Source organism: Protopterus annectens, chromosome 3.part1, assembly GCF_019279795.1.
Source record: "Protopterus annectens isolate FY-2018-M chromosome 3.part1, PAN1.0, whole genome shotgun sequence".
NCBI lineage: Eukaryota > Metazoa > Chordata > Ceratodontiformes > Protopteridae > Protopterus > Protopterus annectens.
The window spans coordinates 113,536,453-113,563,859 of NC_056732.1; the positions used below are offsets into that span (position 1 = coordinate 113,536,453).

At 39.9% G+C, this 27,407-nt stretch overlaps 1 protein-coding gene across 1 annotated transcript in view; it reads left to right on the forward strand.

The window, feature by feature from the left end:
* Nucleotides 1-27,407, forward strand: part of LOC122797638 (coiled-coil domain-containing protein 178-like) — a 1,250,322-nt gene that overhangs the window by 44,145 nt on the left and 1,178,770 nt on the right. Inside the window, exon 2 of the mRNA XM_044066183.1 lies at nucleotides 21,304-21,383. Within this exon, the coding sequence (XP_043922118.1) occupies nucleotides 21,329-21,383 (55 nt within the window). The 5' untranslated portion in view covers nucleotides 21,304-21,328. The remainder of the gene's footprint in view (nucleotides 1-21,303; nucleotides 21,384-27,407) is intronic.

Consider the following 27,407-nt stretch of genomic DNA (forward strand, 5'->3'; position numbering starts at 1 on the left):
CTAGTCAGGCTTATGGGGCGATAGTTACCAGGGTCAGTTGTGGCCCCTCCATTGTGGAGCGGAATAACCGTTGCTGTGCACCATTCTATGGGCATGTAGCCTGTGGAAAGGCTGAGGGTGAACAGTGTGTTTAGATGGGGGTTAGTTCGTTCTCTAGTTCGTGCAAGATGCAGCCTGGGACACCATCTGGCCCCATTGACGCTGTGCTTTTGGCTTTTGAAAGGGCTGTTTTCACTTGTGCGTGTTTTCACTTGTGCGTCTGTGATTTCTGGGACACTACACTTTTCCGGTATTGTTGTGGGCCCTTTTGGGGGTGAGAGGGGGGTGAAGTTTGCACTGAATCTGTCTGCCAGGATGTTGGCAATATTAGTGGGTTCAGTATATTTTCTGCTATTTTGCACTAGCTCAGAGCATATCTGCGAATTGCCACTTAGATTCTTGACATAGCTAAAGAAGGCTTTGTGGTTATCTTTCGAATCCTTGGCAATTTTTCTTTTGAAGTTGGCCTTGGATGATTTTATGAGGGACCTTAGTTTCTTACTGATACTGATCAGGGATGTCTTTCCTTCCTGGGATTTGCTTTTTTTCTGAACTAGTTTCCTCCTTCTATTGTATAGCCTGTTTATATCAGGGATCCACCAGACTGGTTTTCTTCTCTTAGGGGAGTGAGTCTTGGTTTTGCTAGGGATGGCACGATCCATGCATCCTTGTAGGTGCTCATAGAGTGCATTTGTAAAGGTTCCTGCATCTTGGACACTGTTATCCTTTAGCATGGGGGCTGTGAAACGTACCACCTCTGTCTTAAGTAAGGTGAAGTTTGCTATAGAAAAGTTTTTCACTGTGGTTTCCTTGGTTGGAGGTGGTGGTGTGGTGTGGACATCCAGAGTGATTAGTTTATGGTCTGATCTAACCAGTGACGGGTTGACTTCCGGTGTGGAACACCTGTCGCCCATGTTGGTGATGACCAGGTCCAATATGTTTTCACCTCTGGTAGGGGAGTTTACCAGCTGATCCAGGGCATTTGAGTTGATAAATTCCAGGAAGCGCTGGACCTGGGAGTTTGTACTTGAGTAGTTTTTCCAGTTAACGGTAGAGTAATTGAAATCGCCCAATATCAGGGTGTTCGGTAGGACATTCATGTTATCCAGTGTAGTCCTGGGTCATGGAGGGTGATCTGTAGCAGGCCACAATTTGCACTGCAGATTTGCCTGATGTTAGTTGCACATGGATGATCTTGGAGGTATCATGTTGCGCCACTAACCTGGAGGTGTAGGTATCCTTGATGAATATGGATACACCCCCTCCTTTTGTGTTTCGGTCCATGTTCTGTGGCCAAAATGTTTGGTATGAGTTGTAGCTTGGTAGTGCTGGGGTGCTCTGTGGAGCCTTGAATCAGGTTTCAGTTACTGAACAGATGTCGACGTTCTCCATACTGAGGAGTGCTTCAAGCATGTGGATTTTGAGATTTAAACTCTTGGCGTTGAGTAGCATAACCCTCATTTTTTTATTTGGGCTGTTTACGAAGGTGGGTTTCACTTTTGAGCCTTGCCTAAAAAAGGCACTATGGGGGCAGCAAGAGCCTTGGCCAGTATTTGAAAGCCTAGGGGTGACAGGTGCAAGCCGTTTCTTGTGAAGCAACGAGGCTTGTCAAGCATGTCATCCCAGGCTGACAGACATTGGATCCCCTTTGAATGACACCAGAAGCTTAGCCAATTGTTGAAATTGATCATTTTTTCTTTATACTGCGATATAATTCTTGGTGAGGGCAGGGTGCTACTCAGGGATAGGGTTATACCCACCTGGGCTACATGATCAGAGACCTCTTCCATTTCTCTTTTCATGTAGTCCAGGGAGCTACATCTCAGGTCATTCACACCAACATGAACAATGACAGAGTCATATTTGTACTTTTCTCAAGTGACCTGAGTGCTTGTGTTATGTGGCGGATTCTGGCTCCCGACAGGTAGCTAACAGTAACCTTCTCCTTGTCCAGTCCAGTGAGTGGGACTTCTGTGTGCCTGACTATAGAGTCGCCTATTACTAGCGTGTTAGGTATGTTATTTCACCTTAAGGGCTATGATTGTGCGGCACACTGATTTTGTGTTTTATGTGTTGTCTGGTTTGTGACAGGAAGTGCAGGTTTTTTGGGTGTCTGCTTTGGAGGTCTGTGATGCTTTTGCAGGTTTTTATTTAGAGCCTCCGAGTATGATTTTATGTATTTATGTGTATTTTTTGCCAGTGCTGGTTTAGTATGTCTCTGTGAGGCTGGAGGTGTGGTGCAAGTGTTAACATTCTCCTCATGACTGCCTGTTCCAGTCTTGGGTGGAGAGAGCTTACCCTTCAATTTAGCTATATAATTGCATCTCTCACATATGTTAATGTTTTGTGGTAGGAGGAGAGGGTTGTCTGTGTACATGAGGCAGTTGTAACATTGCCTCAGGATACCCAGGTTCACCAGCTGGACTAGAGAGTATACCTGAAATTGCCCTTTGGTCATGCCTGAATAGTAGGGTGAGCTGCTTAGTCGCTTGGTTGGTGAGGGGTGAATAATGAGCCTTGCCCTGCTGGGCAATAAAGTGTCGGGGTATATTAGTACTTGCTATTAGGTCTGAGCAAGTGCTGGACTGTAGGATGCTTTTTAAGTGCTTAGATTGAGAGTTAGACTACTTTCAAGGGAAAAACTGAAGAGGAGATTTGGTGGAGCTGGTATAAATTTAGCCCTAGCTAACTGGCACTGCCTGGACGTGCAAAACTGTGCAAACAAGGTTTTTACAGCAGGGAAATGAAAGAGATAGAAATTAGCCCAAAATGGCCTATAAACTACTAACTTCTGGGCTGGAACCACTCCTCCAGGGAGAGATGGCTGCTCAAAGCTCCCTCTCTCACAGGTGAACAGAGAAACCTCCCTCTATCCAAGTAAGGTATGGGCAACTCAGAAAATTGTAACACAGACCTGAATTCAGCATTAGCCTGAAAACTGGACTATACTAGCTTAGAAAGGTGGGAAACAAGGAAACATTTTTGTTTGAAAAGATAAGGCAAAAAAAATAAAAATACATGTAAAACAGCTTTAGATGACTACAAGCAATCAGAAAAGGCTTTTAAACAAATTACCCAATTAACCAGTAAAAAAATCTCAAAACTGCGCTCTGTTCCTGTAGTCTTCAATCCGACAAGTTCTAACTGCACACTCCTGCCACTGGGGTGCAGGGGAACCTTCTCCAAAAAAGAAGGCCTGGATTAGTGCTCAAGTTATACAAACAAAGCTAGATTCAGCAGGCCTGGATCTAGTCTATGATACAGCAAACAAGGTGCACCAATTTCAGTACGAAACAGTTCAAATATGCAGGAACTATAAGCCTTTAACCAGAAATTCCTAGCTCAGAAGGGCAGAGTCCAGCCTCTCCTCCCACAAGAGTGTAGACCACGAACCTTCTTAATGTAAAATAACTGGCCTGAAAGCCCAAGTGCTTAAACCAGAACTAATACACTTTTAGAATAACAGACATTGAGCCTTCAATCAGCAGTTCCCAACTTTGAAGGATGTAAGCTACCTGCCCTGCCACAACAGTGCAGACCACAAACCTTCTTAATGTAAAACAAATGGTCTGAAGCCCAAGTGCTTAAACCAAAAGGCTTAGAATGATAGTTACACCAAGTAGTAATAAATACAACTGAGTACTTTTAAGATGATGCAAAAGCAAAATAAAGTAATAACGTAGGAAGAAACACAAATACAGTAAAAGCAGATGAAAAAACGGCAACATTTTTTTTTGAGTGAGCAAATGAGATGGGCCCAGGAGGAGCATCCAAATGCAAATTTACAAGAGGGGCAGGCAGTTTCAAAGCCACCAATATTAACACCAAAACAAAAGCAGGGTGGGTGGGGGACTAACTGAAAAAACAGAGCCACAACTTCCAGCTAGATAGTATTCAATGCAACACAAATAAATCAATTTAAATGCTGCATTATTTGAAAAAAGTGCAGATAAAGATTTACTTACATTCATTTATACATTCAGTTGATTGCATGTAGGTTTTAGCTGACCAAAGCTCGGAGTTTAAGCAGAAAATAATCCAAAATATACCACTTATATAAGGCAGAAACCGAATAACAATGAAGAGAACTACCCCCACTTATCACTGGCTATGCAGGAATTCTAGCAAGCATTAACGGAAAAAAACAGAGCCACAACTTCCAGCTAGAGAGTATTCAATGCAACACAAATAAATCAATTTAAATGCTGTATAATTTGCAAAAAAGTGCAGATAAAGATTTATTTAAATTCACTTATATGTCCAGTTGATTGCATGTAGGTCTTAGCTGGCCAAAGCTCAGAGTTTAAGCAGAAAATAATCCAAAATGTACCACTTATATAAGGCAGAAACTGAATAACAATGAAGTGAACTACCCCCTCTTATCACTGGCTATGCATGAATTCTAATGAGCATTAACTGAAAAAACAGAGCCACAGCTTCCAGCTAGATAGTATTCAATGCAACACAAATAAATCAATTTAAATGCTGTATTATTTGAAAAAAGTGCAGATAAAGATTTACTTAAATTCACTTATACTTCCAGTGGATTGCATGTAGATCTTAGCTGGCCAAAGCTCAGAGTTTGTGTCATGATGAAGAAGCAGTGCCTTACACACTTCTGTTACTTATATAGGCTGTTTTTGATGAACTTCAGTAAAGAAGGGATACTCTAAAGTACTGCAGTCTTGGACATATATATCCCATTTCCTCATTTTTACTTGTATTCCCTCTTTTATGAAGATGTCAGACACAGTCCTTGAAATTTCAACAGGCACCCACTTTTATAATGTATACATGCCAGCATTAAACGTGTTTGCATTGTCATGCATCTTTTAGTTTTGTGATCGTTGCTGGGATAGTTCACTGTTTGGTTCCAGGACTGCAAAATGTAACACACTTTTGTCATATTAACTGGGTAGTTAAAAGCAATCTCCTTTTTAGCTTTTTTCTTCTTTCTACTCTGACCTAAATCAGCTAGTTTTTAACAACACAGAATACTTTATTGGAACATAAGTCACAAATTACTGCAGTAAGTCACTAGGAAGATAAGAAGATATACTGTTAAAATACAGATCTTCAATTGATGCAAGAGAAGCTCTTGTATATGCATTAAAAAGTACTGTCTCAGCATTAAAGAAAAATGCCCCATCAGGAATTTTAAAATTTGGTGAGCGTTATTTATTTATTTATTTTTTATGTACCATGATTCCAGTGCTAATTGTTATAATTACAGGTAATCAGCATCACCGTTATGTGTGAAATACCTGACTTTAGATATCTTCCATTAAATCACATACTGATTTTTTTATTATCGCTTCATTAAAGATACAGTAAAAAATCTGGTAACTCAGTTTGATAAGCATCTAGGAACTCTGTGTTTAAGTTTTAGTAAAGCACCCAGACAGCAATCTATACCCTTACGTCGGAAATGTGTTTAGATGTGGAGAAAAGTTTATTGATTGGGGCCATCTTTCTTGATTTGGAAAGTGCCTTCAAAATCATTGATTAGAATGTGCTACTAAATCAATTAGCAGACTGCAGTTTGTCTTTCAGTGTGAACATTTAGCATAACTGGTTACAGCACATCTATTTTAGGACTACCAGTTCTTCTCTTTACATTTAAACAAGCTTCCTTGGGATCTGCCTTAGCTTAATGTAAATAAATAGTAGGAATACTGTTAAAGGCATGGAGTTGCTGAAACCAGTCTGTTCCTTAATGAAATAATATTAGATAAATGGTTTTGGTGACTTCAAGTGCTGGCTGCTATTTGGATTCATCATTTTGCCTTTGCACTTGGCTGTACCTGCACAGACTTTTGTATTCAGTAACTTACTGTAACTCATTATATGAATGGTATAGTACTTATGTCTACTTACAAGTCTACCTTTCAAATAACCTCTTTCCTGTATAATGACTTTGCATTGGTTTGCGGCTGAGTTGCTCATAACAAACTACAATATCATCAGTCATGTTATTTGGTATGTCAAAAAAGATTGTCCAGTATTTGCACCCATTGTTTCATATTCCTCTGGGGACTTAATCCCTTTCACTAACCAGTAAAATACCTTAGAGTTCTTTTAGATAACTCCTTTTCCTTTCATAGCCATATCAACTGAATCACAGCCATGGTCTTTCTGCAACTCAAGGTGAGCAAATACTTAACTCCTAATGCCCAGTCTGCTGTTATCATTAATGTATTACTCCCCGGGCTTGAATATGCTCTGCCTGTTATTGCACCCACATCAAGTTAAAATATTGCCTCACACACACACACACACACACACACACACACACATATATATATATATATATATATATATATATATATATGTGTGTATACACATACATATATGTGTGTGTATACACATACATATATGTGTGTGTATACCTGTGTGTGTATGTATATATATGTATATATATATATATACATGTATATATATATATATATATATGTATGTATGTATATATATATATATGTATATATATATATATATATATATGTATATATATATATATATATATATATATATATATATATATATATATATATGAATATAAATATATATATATATATATATATATATATGAATATAAATATATATGTATAAATGTATATGTATTGTCTGCCACTGGCTAATAAACTAACAGTGCACAGTCTGCATAGTAACATAACCATCAAATTGAACTGGCCCAATTTCTGTTTTGCCACCAGTGAAATATTTTTCTTAAAGCTAACCCCTACCTCATGGAATTCTGTTCCTCCACAAATTACATGATTTCTCATTCTTCAAGAACATTTTAAAGGCGTACCTGAATTATGAAAATTAATACTGTTGCTTTAAGGATGGTGGTTAAGTTTTTCAATATTTTATTTGCATTTCTACTTTTCTTTATACCTATTAGCATAACATATGCTGTTAAGTAGGTTATCTCTTTCCTTAGATGTCTGTCATATGACGATTGTTATACTTTTGCATGCATTCTTTGTCATAATGTAGTATTTAGATTTCTTTACTGCATCTGTTATGTTTACTGTAGCCACCATTTTTACTGTTATACTTAATGTGTTTGTGTTGTTTTGCCTTTTGAACTAGGCACTAGCTGAAAAGGATCTTGTTTTATCCCCAATCCCACTTAACAAACTTAAAATATATAAATTTAGCAGTACTGCAAAATGTTTGGTATTATTTTCACAGTATAGTCTGTATTAGTTCTCAGTCTGCTTTCACAGCTGTAGCCTATGGGATTACTTAGTGCTTTGTAATGAAAATCTGTGTGACAAAGTCATTTTTTTTTATGCTTGTGCAAACATATAAATAGCCTAAATAATTATGTGATCTATAAGTATTTTAGACTTTTTATTACTTGTTTTCATCATCATATAGAATCCCCATCCTAATCACAGCAGTTCACTTCGATATGATTTTTTTTTGTTGTTGTTCATAGCATGATAATTAGGCTGTTGGCCTGGAGGCTATTATAAGCCGAGCCACGAATTTCGACCATGTTCCCACAAAGTCAGCACCTGTTTCCCCTGTCCAGCAGGGACACAGGTGTGATCACAGGTGGTGTATTTTCTGTTTCTCATCCAGTTGTCCATGTTCCTCTTAAAGGGGGCTAGAGAGGTACTCTTCTTGACATGTACAGTGAGTCTATTCCATAGATGGGAGAGTCTTTGGGACACAAATCTATCCCACTAACAAGTTCTGTTAATGTCACAGACCAGGCTGAGGCCTTGCTTACAGGTTGAGTGAGTGGAGTTTGACTTACGGATATGCAGCAACTCCAAAAAGGCTGGGTCTGAGATGGCCTTGTATGCCTGACTCAGGTCATCTCTGAGCAGTCTGTATGAGACTGAGTAGAGGGACAGGGCTTTTACCCTATCTGTATAGGATAGGTGTCTGAGACCCCAGATTTTCCTGGTCCAAAACCGTTGTGGTCTCTTCAGCTGCTGCATGTGCTTGGAAGGTACATACCGAAGGGGGCATTATACTCGATAATGGGTCTGATAAGGGAGGGGTACAGGGTGACCTCCTTGTTCCTGAATGAATTACCCTTATTCATGATAGATAGCCTTCCATACAATGGAGGCAACATGGTGCTCAAAAGTCAGGTTGCTCTTAACCTGCATGCCCAAATCTGTCATGACTGATTGAGTGCTTAGTACATTGTTATTAATGTGATAATTAGTGGGGATGCCGTTTTCCCTAAAGGGGATAATGATGCATTACTTGGCATTCAGTTTGAGGCCGTGATTCTGGCTCCAGTCATTAGTTTGGGTAAGGCCCTCTTGGAGGATCTTCATATCACTAGGGGAATTTAAGACAGCTTCCAGCTTGCAGTCATCTGCAAACTTGGGCAGTCACAGACCACTGATTTTGGCTTGCACCTCAGAAAAGTATATCCCAAACAGTAGAGGCCCCAAGACTGATCCTTGGGGCACACCACTCAGTACGGGTCTACTATTAGAGGTGGCTTCCCCTATTTTAACTGAGTGGGATCTATCAGTGAGCCAGTTAGCGACCCATCGGATAACATATGGGTTGATGGCTAGCTGGGAGAGTTTATCTGTTATGCCTGAGTGGGGAATAGTCTCAAAGGCTTTGGCTTTGTCAAACTAGGCGGTGTGCACCGTTTTCCCCTTGTCCATGGCTTTGGTGACTGTTTCGAAGAAGTCAACCAAGTTTAACAGGCATGATCTCCCAAACTGTGTGGGGTCAAGCATTTGAAGGTTGCCAATGTCCTTGTTTATAAGGTACATGATAATGCATTCAATGCAGATCAGGCTAGTTAGGCTGATGGGCCTATAATTGCCTCGGTCAGTGGACAATCCACATTTGTGTAGAGGAATGACAGTGGCTGTCCTCCATTTGGCTGGGATGAAGCTGGTGTTCAGGCTTTGGTTGAATAGGGTGTCTGATGGAGCTGAGAGCTCGTGCCTGAGTTCATGTAGGATACTGCCAGGGATGTTATCCGGTCTCATGGAGACTGTATTTTTTGACTTTGCGAGGGCATTGAAGGCCTGCTCCCTGCTGATGAGGGGAGGGGGACAGGTGCTGAGGATGTCCTGGTTTACTGATGGGAGAGACAGGCCGGTGAAGTTTTCACTGAACCTGTCTGCCAGCAGGTTGGCTATATCTATGAGGTTTGTTTATGTGGTGTTACCGACCACCAGTTCAGAGCAGATTTGGGTGTTACCTTTGAGATTGCGGATGTATGTGAAGAAGGCCTTATGATTGTCCTTAGTGGATGTGGCCAATTTGGACTTGAAGTTAGCCTTAGATGATTTCATCAGTGACCCTATTTGCTTGTTCAGACAAAAGAGAGATTGCCTCCAACTTGGCACCTGTACCTTCTTGTCCCGGATAGAAATTTTTTCCTTTTATTATAAAGTTTGTTTATTGCTGCTGTCCACCAGACAGGTTTACTCTTCCTTGAGGAAGATGATTTTGTCCTGTCAGGTATTGCTGGAGTCCATGCAGCTATGTAGGTGCTGATAATGTTTTTTGGTGTAGGCTTGGACATTAGTGCTAGTTCCAACTGAAGGGATGGTGGCTGTGAAGCTGCTTATACCTGGTCTGAGGAGATTGTAGTCAGCTCTGGAAAAGTTTTTTTTGTCAGGGGAGATGGTGACTTCAAAAGTGATCACTTTATGGTTTGATCTTACCAAGGAGGATGACTCTGCAGGGATGCTGCAGTGCCTACTCATGCTGGTTAGGACCAGGTCCGGGATATTTTCACCTCTCGTAGGGGTGTCGACCAGCTGATCCAATGCTGATCCAATGCATTGGCATTGTCAAGTGATCTCTGGGCATTCATGTTTGGTCTAGAATAGGTATTCCACTCTGTGGTTGGGTAGTTAAAGTCACCCAGGATCAGGGTGGAGGGTTGAATCTTGATGGATTCAAGTAAGTCCAATTAGGTGGAGTGAGCTTCCTGAGTCAGGGTTGAGGGTCTGTAGCTAGCTGTCATTTGAATAGGTGTTTTGTCAACAGTTAAATGCACTTGGAGTGTCTCCTATGTTGTTGTTGTTTTAGCCTTTGATAGACAGACAGGCATAGACAAAAAGACCAACAGATAGATGAAATGGCTACGGATAAAATGGATGATTTTGTTTACTTTCAGACAGACAGACAGACATACACACGTGCACTCACACACACACACACACACACACACACACACACACACTGGTCAAATTTTGTTTTGAGTGCCTGTGCAATCCTTGAATCACTAACAATGTAAATTTGATTAGGGGAATAGATGCTAACTTAGAAACTTCAGTATGTCGAGTGTTTTCCCAATGTTCAAGAAACACATTGCCTTACTGGAAAATGGATAGTAGATGGTAGTTCAATATTTGTGTTTGTTTCTTTAAAAAAAAGTTTATTTTTCAACATTTTATCCCCATTACAGTATATGTTTATGTTGTCTTTAGTTGATTACAAGATTTATAGGCTTTTAAATCCCTTCCAAGTGTTTTGTACTCTGGTAAATGTTTTAGAGAGTTTCTTCACTGGAGCCGTTTTAGTGCAGCTTTATCATTTTCTCATGCTGCCATAATCTGGAGTAAATCGTAGCAGTTATTTCATTGCTTTAAGGCTTTATTTTGAATCATTTGACAGGAAAACTGCTTTTTTTGTTTGTTTGTTTTTCTTCATAACTTCAAGTATATATGTGAATTGTGTAGTTTTTATGATTTTTTAAACATGCTTTTGTCTAAATTGTGACTTTGGCACTATTTTGTTTTTGAAAGGATTTTTGTTTAAGTTTACATTCAGTTTAGTCTAGAGCTAATTTAAACTGTGTTTATTCATATGGACCTAAAATTTTTGTAAATTTAATTGAGGAGGTTTATGCTGCATAGTTTTGCTTAGTGTTGGACTAATGAGTTTACTGGCTTTTTTCTTAGTGCAGTATTCTATTAGTTCCTCTATAGAAATAGTCTTTTCACAGCTATTTAAAGACTGAATATTGGGATTTTGTCCCTTTGGAGTAGTTGGTTCTGAACTAGCTAGTTTTTTGCCCCCTGTCTTGATGGACTGATTTTGAACCCCTCCCCCACCATCTACCCTATCTACGCCTAAAAAAACATAAAAATAAAGCAAAAATATGCCTCGTCTTACATTTTGTAACTCTGCAGTAGCCTCAAACAAGGGCAGCTTATCAGACCACTTCCATTCTTTTACCTCCAGATCACTTGGTGTGATATTGGTATCACAACTGTGTGTGACACAAGAGTCAGACACATCCTCTAGGCTTGTATTGTTGCCTGGCTCAGGTAAGGGAGAACCAAACTCTTTAGGTACAGGGGAAGTCAGGGGTGCAGATCCATTGCCAAGGTTGGTATGTCTCCTTCAGGGGATTCCTCCTCCTGTGTTCTCCTTGTTAGAGAAGGTTTCAGCCTTACTGTCTCTTCTAGGGTTCAAGTTGAACCTCCTGAAGTTGTGCCTGACTCCTTCACAAAGACTAATCTTTCTAGGGTGTCTAATCAACTCCAATGAAAGAATAGCCTTTCTGTCTGAAGACAAGAGCCTGTCTTACCAAACAGTGTTTCTGGAGTTCTTCAAGGGTTATATTGACTCTGACCAAGAATTCCTGAAAATTCTTAAACTGATGGTGTCCATGTTTCTTATGATACTACTGGCTCATCTTCATGTGAGAAAAATTCAACATGTTCAAAATTGTTGGACCCAACACCTTAATCCCAGGGATGCATGGAAGCACATCAGTATCAAGGAGATGTTGGCAATGATTCACACTTTGAAGGTTTTTCTTCACCCATGGGCTCTGGGTCCTCTTCAGGTGATTACAATAGTATCTCAACAAACAAGAGGTACAAGGTTTTACCCTCTGTTCCAGTTGGTAATGATTGTCTGGGAGCTAGCTTCTCTGTATTCGCTGACTCTTCAGGCTTCATACATCCTGTCAGTACAGAAGGTTGTGGCAGACAGATTGAACAGATCCTAAGCAGACCCGCGCAAATGGAAGCTCAAGGCACTGGTGTTGATTTAGTCCAGATGTGGGTAATGCTTTACGTAGATCTGTTTGTCTCCTTTCAAAACAGACATCTACAGAAATTCTCCTTTCAAAACAGACATCTACAGAAATTCTGTTCCAGACATCCTTGCAGTCATGCTTGGAGGAGAGATGCATTCTCTTTCACTTGGACAGGAATGTTCCTTTACATCATTTCTACATTTTTACTGATTCAGAAGGTACTTCTCTTAATGTCAAAGGTCATTGTGGTGGCACCCTATTGGCCCAGACAATCTTGGTTTTCCCTGTTAATGCTGTTGGCTAAGAGCATTTCTCACAAACTTCCTCACACTCTGGATCTGCTCACATAGTCTTAGGCATGACTGGTGTCCTGCAAAAATGCTTCAAAGGTGAAACAGTGAGTTTCATAATTTGGAGAAATTTCCATTGACAGCCTGGATAATTCAATCTTGGCTCAGTTTAGGCACATGTTTCATAAGGATGTGCAGCAGGAGTTAAAGGAAACCAGAAAACCTGGTACTAGAAAATCTTATAAATTTATAAATAAATGTTTTTTTCTAAGAGGTGCATGAATGGAAACAGGAGGTCTGTTCAGGTTGATATCCCGCTGGTCTTGAAATATATGTGTGAGTTACTTCAGGTTGATGTATTGTATGCATCCATTAAGGTACATGTAAGGGCCATCTATGCAGGCCTCTCCATGGATCCCTCTCATTTTTCTTATCTTTTGGCAAAACATTTCATGAAAAGAGAGTTGCATATAAGACCCCTTTGCAAGCAGATTCCTCCTTTCTGGGATCTCAACTATGTTCTGGAACAATCGACATTACCACCTTTCAAACCAGCAGCTCACACTGATCTTAAGTTCTTAATATTGAAAACTGTTTTGCTTATTGCTCTGATATCTGCTAGGCAAGTTTCTGAGCTACAAGCTCTCACAGTGGAACACCCTTGCCATATTTTCAACAAGGATAGGGTGATATTACATACCAATCCATTTTTCATGGCAAAGGTGGTTTCAGAGTTCACTTTGCATCAGTCCATTAATCTCCGTGTTCTTTTCAGAACCTAAGAATGAAGGCATGAGGATACTTTATACCTTGGATGTGCATTGGCAGCTCAGGTACTACCTTGACAAAACAAAGCCATTTAGGAAGGCTGAAAGGCTTTTTATTTCCTTCTATGGAGCAAAGAAAGGTCAACTTGTGTCTGAGCAAACCACTGCATGTTGACTGTCCTCTGGTACTTTTTTTTATTACACCCACCATGGAAAGGCAAAGCCAGGCAAGGTAAAAGCACATTCCACTGGGGCCTTTTCCTCTTCTGCAGCACATTGGAAGAGTGGACTCTAGAAATATTCTAGAGGCACATACTTGGTCCTTAGTCCTTACCATCATGAAGCACTACAAACTGGACACTTTTTCTAGATGCAGAACAGGCTTTGCGACGGCCATTATCCTGGAGCTCTTGACCCTTATGCTTCCTCCTCCCAGGTTAGGCAAGCTTTGGGAATCTACCATATGGCAGTATGATTGTTGAACGTAGTACAGATGTATAAGTGCCATGTACCTGTAATAGTAGGTGTTCATAGAACACACTGTCTTACTGGCAGTACCCTTCCACCATCACCCTTTATTTGGTTGTACATAGTTTGTTTGACAGTTGCTGCTGTTTTTTGTTTAGCAGCTTTTGTTGTTTTTGTGTGTGTGTGTGTATGTGTGTGTGTGTGTGTGTGTGTGTGTGTGTGTGTGTGTGTGTGTGTGTGTGTGTGTGTGGTTTTAGTTTGGAACAGTAGGACTTCACAAAGCTTGTGTTTCCATCTGCTCTTCTTTTTGAGCCCAAGAAAAACTGAAGGGCTTCTGTCTATGGGTGGCTGTAAAGGACTATCCTCTTTCTAGCAGCTGACTTGTCCTTCCCACCATCAGACAAGAAGGGGGAAGAGTTCTGAGCTTTGACAGATTGCGTGATAGAGGGCAACAGAGGACTACTACTTATATGCCAGTAAAGCAGTGTGCTCTATGAATATATACTGTTACAGGTAAGTGGAACTTGCGCAACTCTACTTTGTCTGAGGTACAGTGAGGGGCACATAAGGGTCCTGCAAAAATGTTTCAAAGGTGAAACAGTGAGTTTCATAATTTGATGTTGGCATTTTTTTAAATCACAATTTAACTTTAGAAGTGTTGGAATTTGTAGTATGGACTCTTGCACTTCTTATAGTTAGCTATTTTATTATCCCAGTAAAGCATTTTAGGATGTTTATGTTTTCTGGCTTACAGAAACTCTACATGTGACATTGCATTAAAACTCACCTGACATGTACCATTAGCCCTCACTGACCCATACTCTGATATGCCTTGTTGTATAATTGGTGTATTTTAGGCAAAGCAGTAACCTTTCTAAGTTACTAAATGAACATACCTGAAATGCAAAGTTTGGATTCTGCATATTTGATGAAGCAAGTATATGCATACCTCTCAACTGTCCAGATTTTCAAAGAATGTCCAGATTTTTTCTTCATATTTTTGATCTACGCCTCATAAAATTTGTAATTTTCTGGCAAATCACTAGGATGGTCTGGGGATTGAAGTCACTAAATGACATATATTTCATTTTCAGACTTTAAATTCTTCAGAAAATGTATGTTAAAACAACCTTGTTACTCTAGCAACTTTCTAAATTTATAACAGCAATATTTAATATATGCCCCTATTTTTGGGCCTTTGTCCCCCAATTTTGACAGGCTTTGTCCAGATTTCATGCACTAAGAGGTTGTTAAATCCTATCTATACTCATTAGAACCAGTTATTTTCCACATTGTTCAGTCCTCTCTGAGGGAAGGATTTTTTCCATCTTTTTTTTAAAAGAGGCCTTGATTACACCATTGTCAAGAGCCAACTTTGGATTTGAACCTTCTCAAAACTGCCACATTGTCTCTAACCTTCCTTTTATAGGTAAGGTTATTATGAATGTTTCATGTATGCAGATATATTTCTGTTTGACACCTCATGACCTGTTTAGTCCATGTCAGTCTGTTTTTTTTAGATGAAAGTACAATACAAAGACAACCTTCACCCTGGTTGTGAGTGACCTTTTTTAGGGGAGAAATTAAAGGATCTATCCTTTCCAGCTCCTCCCTGATCTCTCAGCTGTCCTTGATCTGATGGACTATGGCATCATGATCAAGCATTTGAGAGTTTACTATGAGTTTTTTGACACTGGGCTTGATTGGAATCACCTCTTACCTTTCAAGTTTCTCACAGATGTTTCTGATAGTCACCTGTTGAAGTGTGGTGTGCCACAGGACTTGATCTTGGTATCAGTGTTATCCACAATGTATATGCTACCTCTTATAGAGGTCCTTTGAGAGACAGTGGTATTTCTTAGCAGTTGAGTTCAGATGACCTTCATTTTTACTACCCACCTTTCACTTTGTAGTCTGTGCCTGGCTGTACCAGTATCGAAGACTGCTAGGAGTTGATCAGAGATTGGATGATGGAGAGCCAGCTAAAGCTTAACATTGCTAAGAAGAAGAAGATGATCCTGGTAGGTTCTACCATACATCCTTTGCATCTTCATTTCCCTTTTACTCTTAGTTTGTTTGGGGAATAGGTTGAAATTTGCCTATTAAGTTAGACTGGGTGTGATTCTTGATGATAGACTGACACTTAAGGACCAGATATTGGCTTTTGTTAAGTAGTTATGTTCCCATCTGAAAAATATTACTTAGATCTGGAATCGTATTACATCATCAGACCTAGCTACAGTGATTCTTGCACTAGTATAGTGTCCCATGGGCTACAGCAGTGCACTTAAGCAATAATCTAAGACTGTGTATGGGTGTATCAGGATTTATCCACTGTTGATGTGGTTCATAGGTTCATAGGTAGGTACTAGGCTATCTGCCCGAGGGCATTTATAAGCCTAGCCAGAGTGTGTCAGCTTTCACCTCCCCATTGATTAATTAACTGAGCCTCTGTCAAGAAGAGCCAATGAAGTGATCAAAGGGGTATATTTTCTGTTACCCATCCACTCGTCAAGGTTTCTCTTGATGAGTGTTATTGAGGGGCTCTGCTTAATGTAGTTAGGAATTTTGTTCCAAAGCATGGGGAGTCTCTGTGACAGGAATATATCTCTCCAGCATGTTCTATTTATTGTTGTGTCGAGGTTTAGCTCACTAGAGCGAGTGGCTCGCAGTGACTTGGATTTCTTTAGGTGGAGCATGTCCATCAATTCTGAGTTGGACATGGCTTTGTAAGTCAGGCAGAGATCACCTCTGAGTAAGCGATATGCCACTGAGTACAGCCGGAGTTTTTCCAGTCGGGCTGCATAAGACATATGTTTGAGGCCAGTAATCCTCTTGGTGAGATGCTTTTGTGGTCTTTCCAGCTGTTGGAAGTGTCTTGTGAGGTACATCCCAAATGGGGCATTGTACTCTATGATGGGTCTGATGAGTGATGAGTAGAGGGGTACTATAACTTCTTTATTTCTAGATGCAAACCCTTTAGTATTTAGATGGGCTACATAGAAGGATTTCCTAACTACTTTGGCAATATGATTGTCAAAGTAGAGATTACTATCTACCTGGGTTCCCAGATTTCTTATTACCTCTTCTGTATTAAGGGGGCTGCCACCTATGTGGTACTTCATGGGTGTTTTGTTTTTCCCAAACGGGATGACTATGCATTTTTTAGCATTTAGCTTGAGACCATGACTTTGACACCAGGTGTCCGTCTCAGTAAGGCCCTTTTGGAGAATGTCCATGTCAGCCAGAGAGTCAATTATGGCTCCCAGTTTGCAGTCATTGGCGAACTTGGTTAGCCATAGTCCTCCTGTGTTTGCCTGTACTTCTGAGAAATATATGCTGAACAGTAGTGGTCCCAGGACCGAGCCTTGTGGGACACCACTTGTGACTGGTTTAGAGTCAGACCTGGAGCCCTCTATTCTTACCTTGTGAGTTCTGTCTGTAAGCCAGTTGGCAACCCATTTCGTGACATAGGTGTTTATCTTCAGGCTGGTGAGTTTTTCTATAATTCCCTAGTGGGGAATGGTGTCAAAAGCCTTGGCGAGGTCAAGGTAGGCTGTGTGAACCACCTTCCCCTCATCTGTGGCCTTGGAGACTGTCTTGAAGAAGTCAACCAGGTTTAGTAGGCATGATCTGCCCTTAACAAAGCCGAACTGGGTCAGGTCAGGTGTTTGGAGGTTCCCATTGTCTTTGTTAATGAGCTCCATGATGATGTGCTCCATAGCCTTGCAGACCAGGCTTGTCAGGCTTATGGGGCGATAGTTACCAGGGTCAGTTGTGGCCCTTCCTTTGTGGAGTGGAATAACCATTGCTGTGCGCCATTCTGTGGGCATGTAGCCTGTGGGGAGGCTGAGGTTGAACAGTGTGTTTAGGTGGGGGGGGTTAGTTCGTTCTGTAGTTCATGCAAGACACAGCCTGGGACACCATCTGGCCCCATTGACGCTGTGCTTTTGGCTTTTGAAAGGGCTGTTTTCACCTGTGCGTCTGTGATTTCCAGGACACTACACTTTTCTGGTATTGTTGTGGGCCCTTTTGGGGGTGAGAGGGGGGTGAAGTTTGCACTGAATCTATCTGCCATGATGTTGGCAATATCAGTAGGTTCAGTATATTTTGTGCTATTTTGCACTAGCTCAGAGCATATCTGTGAGTTGCCACTTAGATTCTTGACATAGCTAAAAAAGGCTTTGTGGTTATCTTTCAAATCCTTGGCTATTTTTCTTTTGAAGTTAGCCTTGGATGATTTTCTGAGGTACCTTAGTTTCTTACTGATACTGATCAGGGATGTCTTTCCTTCTTGGGATTTGCTTTTTTTCTAAACTAGTTTCCTCCTTCTATTGTATAGCCTGTTTATGGCAGGGGTCCACCAGACTGGTTTCCTTCTCTTAGGGGAGTGAGTCTTGGTTTTGCTAGGGATGGCACGATCCATGCATCCTTGTAGATGCTCATAGAGTGCATTTGTAAAGGTTCCTGCATCTTGGACACTGTTATCCTTTAGCGTGGGGGCTGTGAAACATACCACCTAGGTGTAAGTAAGGTGAAGTTTGCTATAGAAAAGTTTTTCACTGTGGTTTCCTTGGTTGGGGGTGGTGGTGTGGTCTGGACATCCAGAGTGATTAGTTTATGGTCTGATCTAACCAGTGATGGGTTGACCTCCAGTGCGGAACACCTGTCGCCCATGTTGGTGATGACCAGGTCCAATATGTTTTCACCTCTGGTAGGGGAGTTTACCAGCTGATCCAGGGTGTTTGAGTTGATAAATTCCAGGAAGCGCTGGACCTGGGAGTTTGTACTTGAGTAGTTTTCCCAGTTAACAGTAGGGTGATTGAAATCACCCAATATCAGGGTGTTCGGTAGGACCTTCATGTTTTCCAGTGTCTCTAGAAAGGCGGAGTGGTGGTCCTGTGTCATGGAGGGTGATCTGTAGCAGGCCACAATTTGCATTGCAGATTTGCCCGATATTAGTTGCACATGGATGATCTCAGAGGTATCATGCTGCGCCACTAAGCTGGAGGTGTAGGTATCCTTGATGAATATGGATACACCCCCTCCTTTTGTGTTTCGGTCCATGTTCTCTGGCCAAAATGTGTGGTATGAGTTGTAGCCCGGTAGTGCTGGGGTGCTCTGTGGAGCCTTGAACCAGGTTTCAGTTACTGCACAGATGTCGATGTTCTCCATACTGAGGAGTGCTTCAAGCGCGTGCCTTTTGAGATTTAAACTCCTGGCGTTGAGTAGCATAACCCTCATTTTTTTATTTGTGCTGTTTACGGAGGTGGGTTTGACTTTTGAGCCTTGCCTAAAAAAGGCACTATGGGGGCAGCAAGAGCCTTGGTCAGTATTCGAAAGCCTAGGGATGACAGGTGCAAGCCGTCGCTTGTGAAGCAACAAGGCTTGTCGAGCATGTCGTCCCAGTCTGACAGACACTGGATCCCCTTTAAATGACACCAGAAGCTTAGCCAATTGTTGAAATTGATAGTTTTTTCTTTATACTACGGTATCATTCTTGGTGAGGGCAGGATGCTACTCAGGGTCAGGGTCATACCCGCCTGGGCTACATGATCAGAGAGCTCTTCCATGTCTCTTTTCATGTAGTCCAGGGCGGTAAATCTCAGGTCATTCACACCAACATGAACAATGACAGAGTCATATTTGTACTTGTTCTGGAATGACCTGAGTGCTTGTGTTATGTGGTGGATTCTGGCTTCTGACAGGCAGCTAACAGTAACCTTCTCCTTGTCCAGCCTAGTGAGTGGGACGTCAGTGTGCCTGACTATAGAGTCGCCTATTACTAGTGTGTTAGGTATGTTATTTCGCCTTAAGGGCTGTGATTGTGCGGCACACTGATTTTGTGTTTTATGTGTTGTCTGGTTTGTGACGGGAGGTGCAGGTTTTTTGGGTGTCTGCTTTGGAGGTCTCTGATGCTTTTGTAGGTTTTTAGTTAGAGCCTCTGAGTATGATTTCATGTATTTATGTGTATTTTTTGCCAGTGCTGATTTAGTATGTCTGTGTGAGGCTGGAGGTGTGGTGCAAGTGTTAACCTTCTCCTCATGACTGCCTGTTCCAGTCTTGGGTGGAGAGAGCTTAGCCTCCAGTTTAGCTATATAATTGCATCTCTCGCATATGTTAATGTTTTGTGGTAGGAGGAAAGGGTTGTCTGTGTTCATGAGGCAGTTGTAACATTGCCTCAGGATACCCAGGTTCACCATCTGGACTGGAGAGTATACCTGAAATTGCCCTTTGGTCATGCCTGAATAGTAGGGTGAGCTTCTTAGTCACTTGGTTGGTGAGGGGTGAATAATGAGCCTTGCCCTGCTGGGCATTCAAGTGTCGGGGTATATTAGTGCTTGCTATTAGGTCTGAGCAAGTGCTGGACTGTAGGATGCTTTTTAAGTGCTTAGGTTGAGAGTTAGTCTACTTTCAAGGGATAAACTGAAGAGGAGACTTGGTGGAGCCAGGAATAATTTAGCCCTAGCTAACCGACGCTGCCCGGACGTGCAAAATCGTGCAAACACGGTTTCTGCAGCAGGGAAATGAAAGAGATAGAAATTAGCCCAAAATGGCCTATAAACTACTAACATCTGGGCTGGAACCACTCCTCCAGGGACAGATGGCTGCTCAAAGCTCCCTCTCTCACAGGTGAACAGAGAAACCTCCTTCTATTCATAAGCTTGAGGAAGAGCTTCTGGCACCTTATGTCCTATTATACAATGACATTATTTAAGAAAGAAATTGCTATAGTCATGGATTATTGCTATTATACAACATTATTTAAAAAAGAAATTGCCTTTCTTAAACAATGTGTATAACAGCGTTTTAGTCTCCTTACTCATCTCCTTTGCTAACATGTACTGTACATGAGTATGGGACTTAGTTGTCACTTTTGCATATTGTATTTTTTTTTCACTCTTTAAAAAAAGGACATGAGAAAAATATGAGGAGTCAGGTATGTTTCTGTTTCTTTAGTTTTGTCGAACATACCTGATTTTTCTCATATTTTGGTGTGTCCTCAGTGTAGAATGCTGTTATCCAGCATATACTAATAGAAAGTCTGGCCACTCAGTGGTACTGTAGTGGCAATCTTTTTTCTGTTGGTATTTGCTCAATTTACAACAGGCACACTGGTTGGGCTGCCTAGTCAGCATGCTCGTTTTTGAATGCTAATGATCTTTTATTGTATAATTCAGGATATTTGATGGGGACCTAAAGTGACTGCAAAAGATGAAAAATTTACTTGCAAGGTTTTGATGGTAAATTCCTACTTCTGCCATATTGTGCTTTTCTTGTAGTACCTACAGTGGCTACAAGCCACCACTAGGATCTTAAATAAAGGTCCTTATTTTGATCTGTTGGGCCCGGCACACTTGAGAAAGAGCTTATGGCACCTTATGTCCTATAAGATCCCTTAGCTCATCTGGTGAGTGACTTGGCTGTTTCAAGGCCTTAGTTAGAGACTTGTGACAGATTTTTTTTTTTAATCTCATCCCAGTCATTTGGAAGCGCCTACCTTCTGATTCAGGCATGTGGTTCTAAGGACTTCTACAGAAGAGTTTATTTAAACAAAGAGAAGAGAGCTATTTTTAGTTCCAGTTATGTATTTAAATAATTATTTGTGATCTTATGTATTTAAAAATTAATTGGTATTCTGCCTGTATTTAGTATACTAGTGTTCTTTTGCTTATACAGTACTTTAGATATAACAATAAGACCATAATCCCAATAAATGTATATTTGTGCTCAGCAGGTTTGAACATATCTTTTGTGTGATTATGCCCGATATACAGCTCTTGAACTTTGCCTGTAAAAATGAAACGGAGCAAGAAGGTAAGGGATCATTTATATTGTCTAGAAATCTTTGCACTTTACACTTCCTTAGTCCTTTATCTTAAGCCATAATAACTGGTTTCATTATCGAAGGACATCATATTACTTAAAGACTGAATTCTTATATACAGCTGCTTGGTAAAAAGATAAGCTGCTTCACAGACATTCCTACTGTTTACAGCATTTTATGGACAATTAACAGGATTTAGAAAACTGTGCCTAAGCTGACAAGAGTAATGTGTTTAGCCCAAACTATTGTAACTAAGCACAAAAAAGCAGTAATGTTGACAGGTCTTTAGCCAGCCAAACAGCATTACACTCAGTGTACTATTAGAAAATGGGCTACCGGTAGATGACATCCTGATTGGAGAATGAACGTTCTCCAGCAGGGTGTTAATCTATAGGTAACTCCCACTGAAAATTAATTCATCGCTTCATGGCAGCATACCAAGCTACCGTGAAGCTTGGACTGAAAGCAACCTAACAGCCATCATTATTTTACACTCGCTAAGCAGCACGTTTGCTGTTTAGCAAGTGTAAAAAATAAATTTAACAGAAAAAAGTTGTGTGTGTGTGTGTGTGTGTGTGTGTGTGTGTGTGTGTGTGTGTGTGTGTGTGTGTATGTGTGTGTGTCTATGTTTCTGTCTGCGTGTGTGAGTGAATGTGTGCATGAAACAGAAGTGTGTGTGGTGTGTATGTATTTGTTTCTGTCTGTGTGTGTTAGTGAATGTGTGTTTGCTTGGATGAAAGCGAAAGAGTGTGTGTGTGTGTGTGTGTGTGTGTGTGTGTGTGTGTGTGTGTGTGTGTGTGTGTGTGCCTGTGTGAGAGAGATAGAGAGAGAGAGTCTGAAGAATGAAAGCGATTGAGCCGTGGCAACAGGTTTATACACCTCTCAACGTCTTAGTTCACGATATCTGAATAAAGCCTAAAATAAAGGGTGAACAAAGGCTCAAAATACGAACAAATTTTAAACAGTGCTGTTATAAAATTACATAGTTGCTTAAATTACAGGATTTGTGCTAGCATGCATTTTTTTGAGGAAATAAAGTCAGAAACTGAAATGTATTTCTTTAGTTAGTGACTTCAATCTCCAATGACTGGCAACAAATCAAACGTTTTAGGAGTAAGGAATCAAAAAAAAAAATAAATAAATAACTGAATGTTTTTTAAATGTTATAATTTGGATGTAAAATGCTTCCTCCAACACCATTTACATATAATACAGCAAGTTTGAAACATTAAGCAGAGGAACTATTTTACATCAAAAATATATATAAAAAATATATAGTAATTAAAAAAATATATAAGTAAAATACAGCAATTTTACAGGCAGCCCATTCTCAACTGCAGTAATGTCCTCCAGGGTGTGTGTTATTATGGAAATAATGCTCTTCGAGGGGTGTACAGTTCCAACGCCGCTGGGCAGGCATTATTTCCACAATAACACACACCCTGTCAGGCATTATTGCTTGCGTGAGCCATAAATATAGAACAAAAAAGTCAGTGTGTTGTAGACCAGCTTAAGACAAAATGGTGGTGTACCGTGATGAATAATAAGAAATAGATTATCAAAAGGGCTACACAGGCATGTGTAACAATACAGTAATGGCAAAATAACTATCCTATATAACTTTAATACAGAATGAAATGCTAGTTGCAGCACTGTTTGGTACATTTTTGAAGAACATGGTGTGTCCATTCCCTGCAAAATTGTGATTGATATTGTTTGCTTGTATATGCATGCTTTTCTTGTCTGTATGCACATATGAGCTCTCTACAAAATTATCGTTAGTGCAACCCTAAACTTTGACTTTTACCAATATGTCATAGTAGAGTAAAAAAAAAACACTTTCAAGAGGTATTAGAGGTTCTAATTATGAAACCTCAAGATTTAGCAATTGGCATTTTGATGTGCATCATATGTATGTGTATATATATATATATATATATATATATATATATATATATATATTTAGTGTGTGTGTGTGTGTGTGTGGTGTCTACAGACAAACCAGTGAGAATAGAGACGTACAACTACATGTTTTTATTTATTTTATCTGTAGTTATTGTTTTTTAACCTACAACCCAAGTTCACAAGCATACTCAGAACTAAGTGCGGAACACCTTCCTCCTTCAATGCAATGTATCAGGTAATCAGATGAAATATATATATCCTAATAGCAGAAAGCTGATTAAGGGGTATGATAGAAATACAGTATATTATTTAAACATACTTATGAAACATGACATTAAAAATGTGACATAGATATGTATAAAATAATAGAAAAGAAAACAAGTCATATTAACATTTCTTTTGTTATTCTCATGCAGTATTCATTTTAACAATTTTCATTCACTCCAGCACTATTCAAATTGCTCAGTTCATGCCTTCCCTTAAATTTAATTTTATCACAAGTCTACCCGCCTCATCCATTAAACATTTGACACCACCCTCTTACCTCATCAAGTACCTATTGGCACTTTCTACATCATCAGCACCAGGTCTACTTCGCACTGATGATCTAAAACCCTGCACTGCACTTAACTGCATATTAAACTCAATCATAATGCTATAAAGTAAGACCATATTCCCTAATCATAAACAGATTAAAAAATAAAAATAATCACAGTAAGGGCAATTAAAAGTAAATTAATAACACATTTAAATACATGCATGCCTCATTCACTTCAACTACACCACAGAAAAGTGTAAAATACAACCCTACCTGTAGACACATTCCCTTCACAAAAGCAAATAACACACCATAGAATTACATGTAGAAACATTTAAACTTTAAAATATTCCAGTGTCTATAGAACGTTCAATTTCAAAAGGCTTGGGCATATGGAGTAGAGGGTTTTTGCTGAGATGGAATATATCTCTGAGTAAGTCCACTGTTCCTTTCCTGCATATAAATGAGTTTACAGCAGTAGAAACTCTGACTTTGATGAAGTGACTGATCTGCCAAACCTTCTACAGTTTGATTGTGCAAGAGGTTCAAAAACATGCAATATTAAAGAATCTCATTAGGTGTGGAATGTGGAAAACAACAGCTGTCAGAGTACAGCCAGCACCTAGTGGAGCAAAAGTTAGTTAGTATCCTGTGCAATTTGCACAACTAAGCCAAAGACATAGTGCAGGAGTGGAATTGGGAGGGGGGTACAGCGTACCAAGACTGAGTTGTAAAGTCTACGCTGAGGATGTCAAGTATGCATGAGACAAGGCCGAGGTCTTGATGAAGAACCACTCAAAATACTACACTTGCCAACAAGAATGTGCTGTAATGGGCTGGTAGACCTGCAGTTGTAATCTAGTGAATAGCCGCCCTCCCACAATTAGAAGCACAGTGTACCACAGTAGTGGAGCCCTGCAGTATGCCAGCTTACAGGTAGGGAATTCTATGTGTGTGTGTGTGTGTGGGGGGGGGGGTCGTACTTGCGGCAAAGGGACAGGGATATGTTAGTCAACAACGACCCCAGTGAGTGATATACATTTATGAGTTATATGTAATGAACTTGGCAGATGGACATTACGGATTTATACGGTCAGTAAGGGAACAATATCCATCAAGGGGAATGCTTCAGAAAAAATCATGTATGTTTTGACAGCTAGGAGTACGTCTGCAGTGGATACTAGTATGCATTGGTACCCTCTGTATGGGCAGCACTCTGGATCTATAGCAGAACATTCCATGGGGAAAGACTACACTGTGGAATAATGAGTCTGTTAAGTAGGCAATACACATTATTGACTATTGTACAACACTGGGGATAAAGTTAAACTTTCTTGTCACATTCCACAGTCTCATTGAGTTCAATTTTAAAGTTGTGATGAAAAATAGGAGTTGATTAAATATAATGGATTATAATCTATTTTGAGTTCAGTCAGTGTGATCACTATATAATAAATAGACATTGACTTGTACTGACTCATGTATCATCTTGCTTTTAGTCTGGACCACATATACTAAAATGGATGCTCAATGAACATCTGTAAATGAGGTTTATACATTGAAGTCCAACAGGTTGAACAGACATACTTCATCAGTTTTTACTTATGGCAGGGTTGGAGGTTTCAGTTCTTCTTATCCTTCTAAAATTCTGTGTAGACACAGGTCCACCCATTACGGCATGTTAATTTCCTTATTTACAGAGATGGCTGAGGAGACATAGATGTCCTTGTTTGGAATTGCCTGTAATATAATAGTTTTATAGTTATGGTTTAGCACCTTATACAGAGTGTAAGTTGTTTTGGAATCTGATGGAGAAAAGCACATAGTATGTCAATCATAACCATTCTGAAACCTAAAACAAATTGCAACTGAAGAGTAAAGAACTAATTCAATCAGGTAAAGAAGTACATTGAAATACACAGAAAGAATTAAAGGATATTAATTATACCAGAAAAATTCTCCATCTTCCAACAGAAAATAACTGCCCACTCATTCTGTAAACAAACTGTACAAAGCATTTCACGTGCAATGCATTAATCACACATTTAAATGGATTACCTACTCATCCCTTCCTACAATCTACTCTCATGACATCGGAATAGAGCACATCACATGGAAATAAAATGTAATAAAAACAGTAGTAATAGTAGTAAAAATAAACAAAATAATAAAACGTCTCATTTTTAAAGGCTGTATATACCTCACAAAAATGCTTACTTTGGTTCAGATTAAGTCCCATGCAGCACACAAGTGCTGAAGACTTTCTTCTCAGAATATGACCCTGCCATAAGCACATGCATGGTCCCGCAAGCATCACAAGATGACCTCAAATACTAAAACATGCTGCTTCATGGCCAGAAAGGTAAACTCTTACCATAAAAATCCAGGTCTGTATTATATAATCGAAGAGACACTTCTTCGAATATGTAATCATCGACCCCTAAACACCGAAATGCGAAAACTGCGAACGGCCAAAACTGCTAAATTTTTCCTAGGGAAAAGTTCACGGGGCCATAGAAACAAGACAAACACTTAAAATATAATTTAAATGTGGAGCTTCACCCCCCCACATCCCCCCTAACTAAATATACCAACTCCGAGATCGTTCTACGTTGGGGTAAAGGGTAAACTCCGGGAAGTGTCTCTTCGATTATGTAATATAGACCCAAAATCCCATCACCCATCCTGATATGTGAACCTGCTGGTTACCAACCAAAATGATTAAGGGAAACAAAACACTTCCAGCAAGATCTAACTGCTCTCAGCATTCCTTGATGACTTTAAAACCCATCGCCCTCCCTCCTCCAGACACATCACACAGTGAATCAAAAAAATGAAAACCCTTCCTGTTCCAAAGCACATCACATTTTATTAATAATAATAATAATAATAATAATAGTAGTAGTAATTCAGTGAAAATGTAATTAAATAACCCAACATGCAGTTGTCTCATCAGTACATCACAATACTAGTAAAACATATGCAGAAACACTGTGTTAGTGCTATTCCATGAAGAAAATAATGCTTAACTGCAAGTTTGTTGAAAGCAATGGTAAACACTTGCACTGCAGAGGCAGGGAATATAATTGGTGGCTTATGGCTTAACCACTTGACCTGAAACTTATGGTACCACATATATAGTACACATGCATACACTTGTATATAATATTTATTTATAAAAGTTGATGTCCACAGTCCTTGAATTAAAACATATCCCAGAAATAGGTAGACCACATATCGGCAAACAGCTGCTAGCTAGTGCAAAGTGCTCTACCAAGCTTACTCTTGTAAAAAAGATGGTTGCAATTCCAAGACAAGGCTTGTGCCCAGACAATGTATGCACATATGGAAGCACATAAGCTTTCCTGGGTGATACCACCATCTACTTTTGATTTAAAAAAAAACAGACCTGTTATCTGTACTGCCTGGTATTCTGTTTTTTCTTCAGTTTTGCTTTATGACATTTTCTCCTTTTTAGTGTTTCAGTTAGCTATAGTAGATTTGCCTTAGAGTAGTCTCTAAAGATAGAAAGGTTTTATAGCAGATCTGGTTTAACCCTTATAGTGAATAT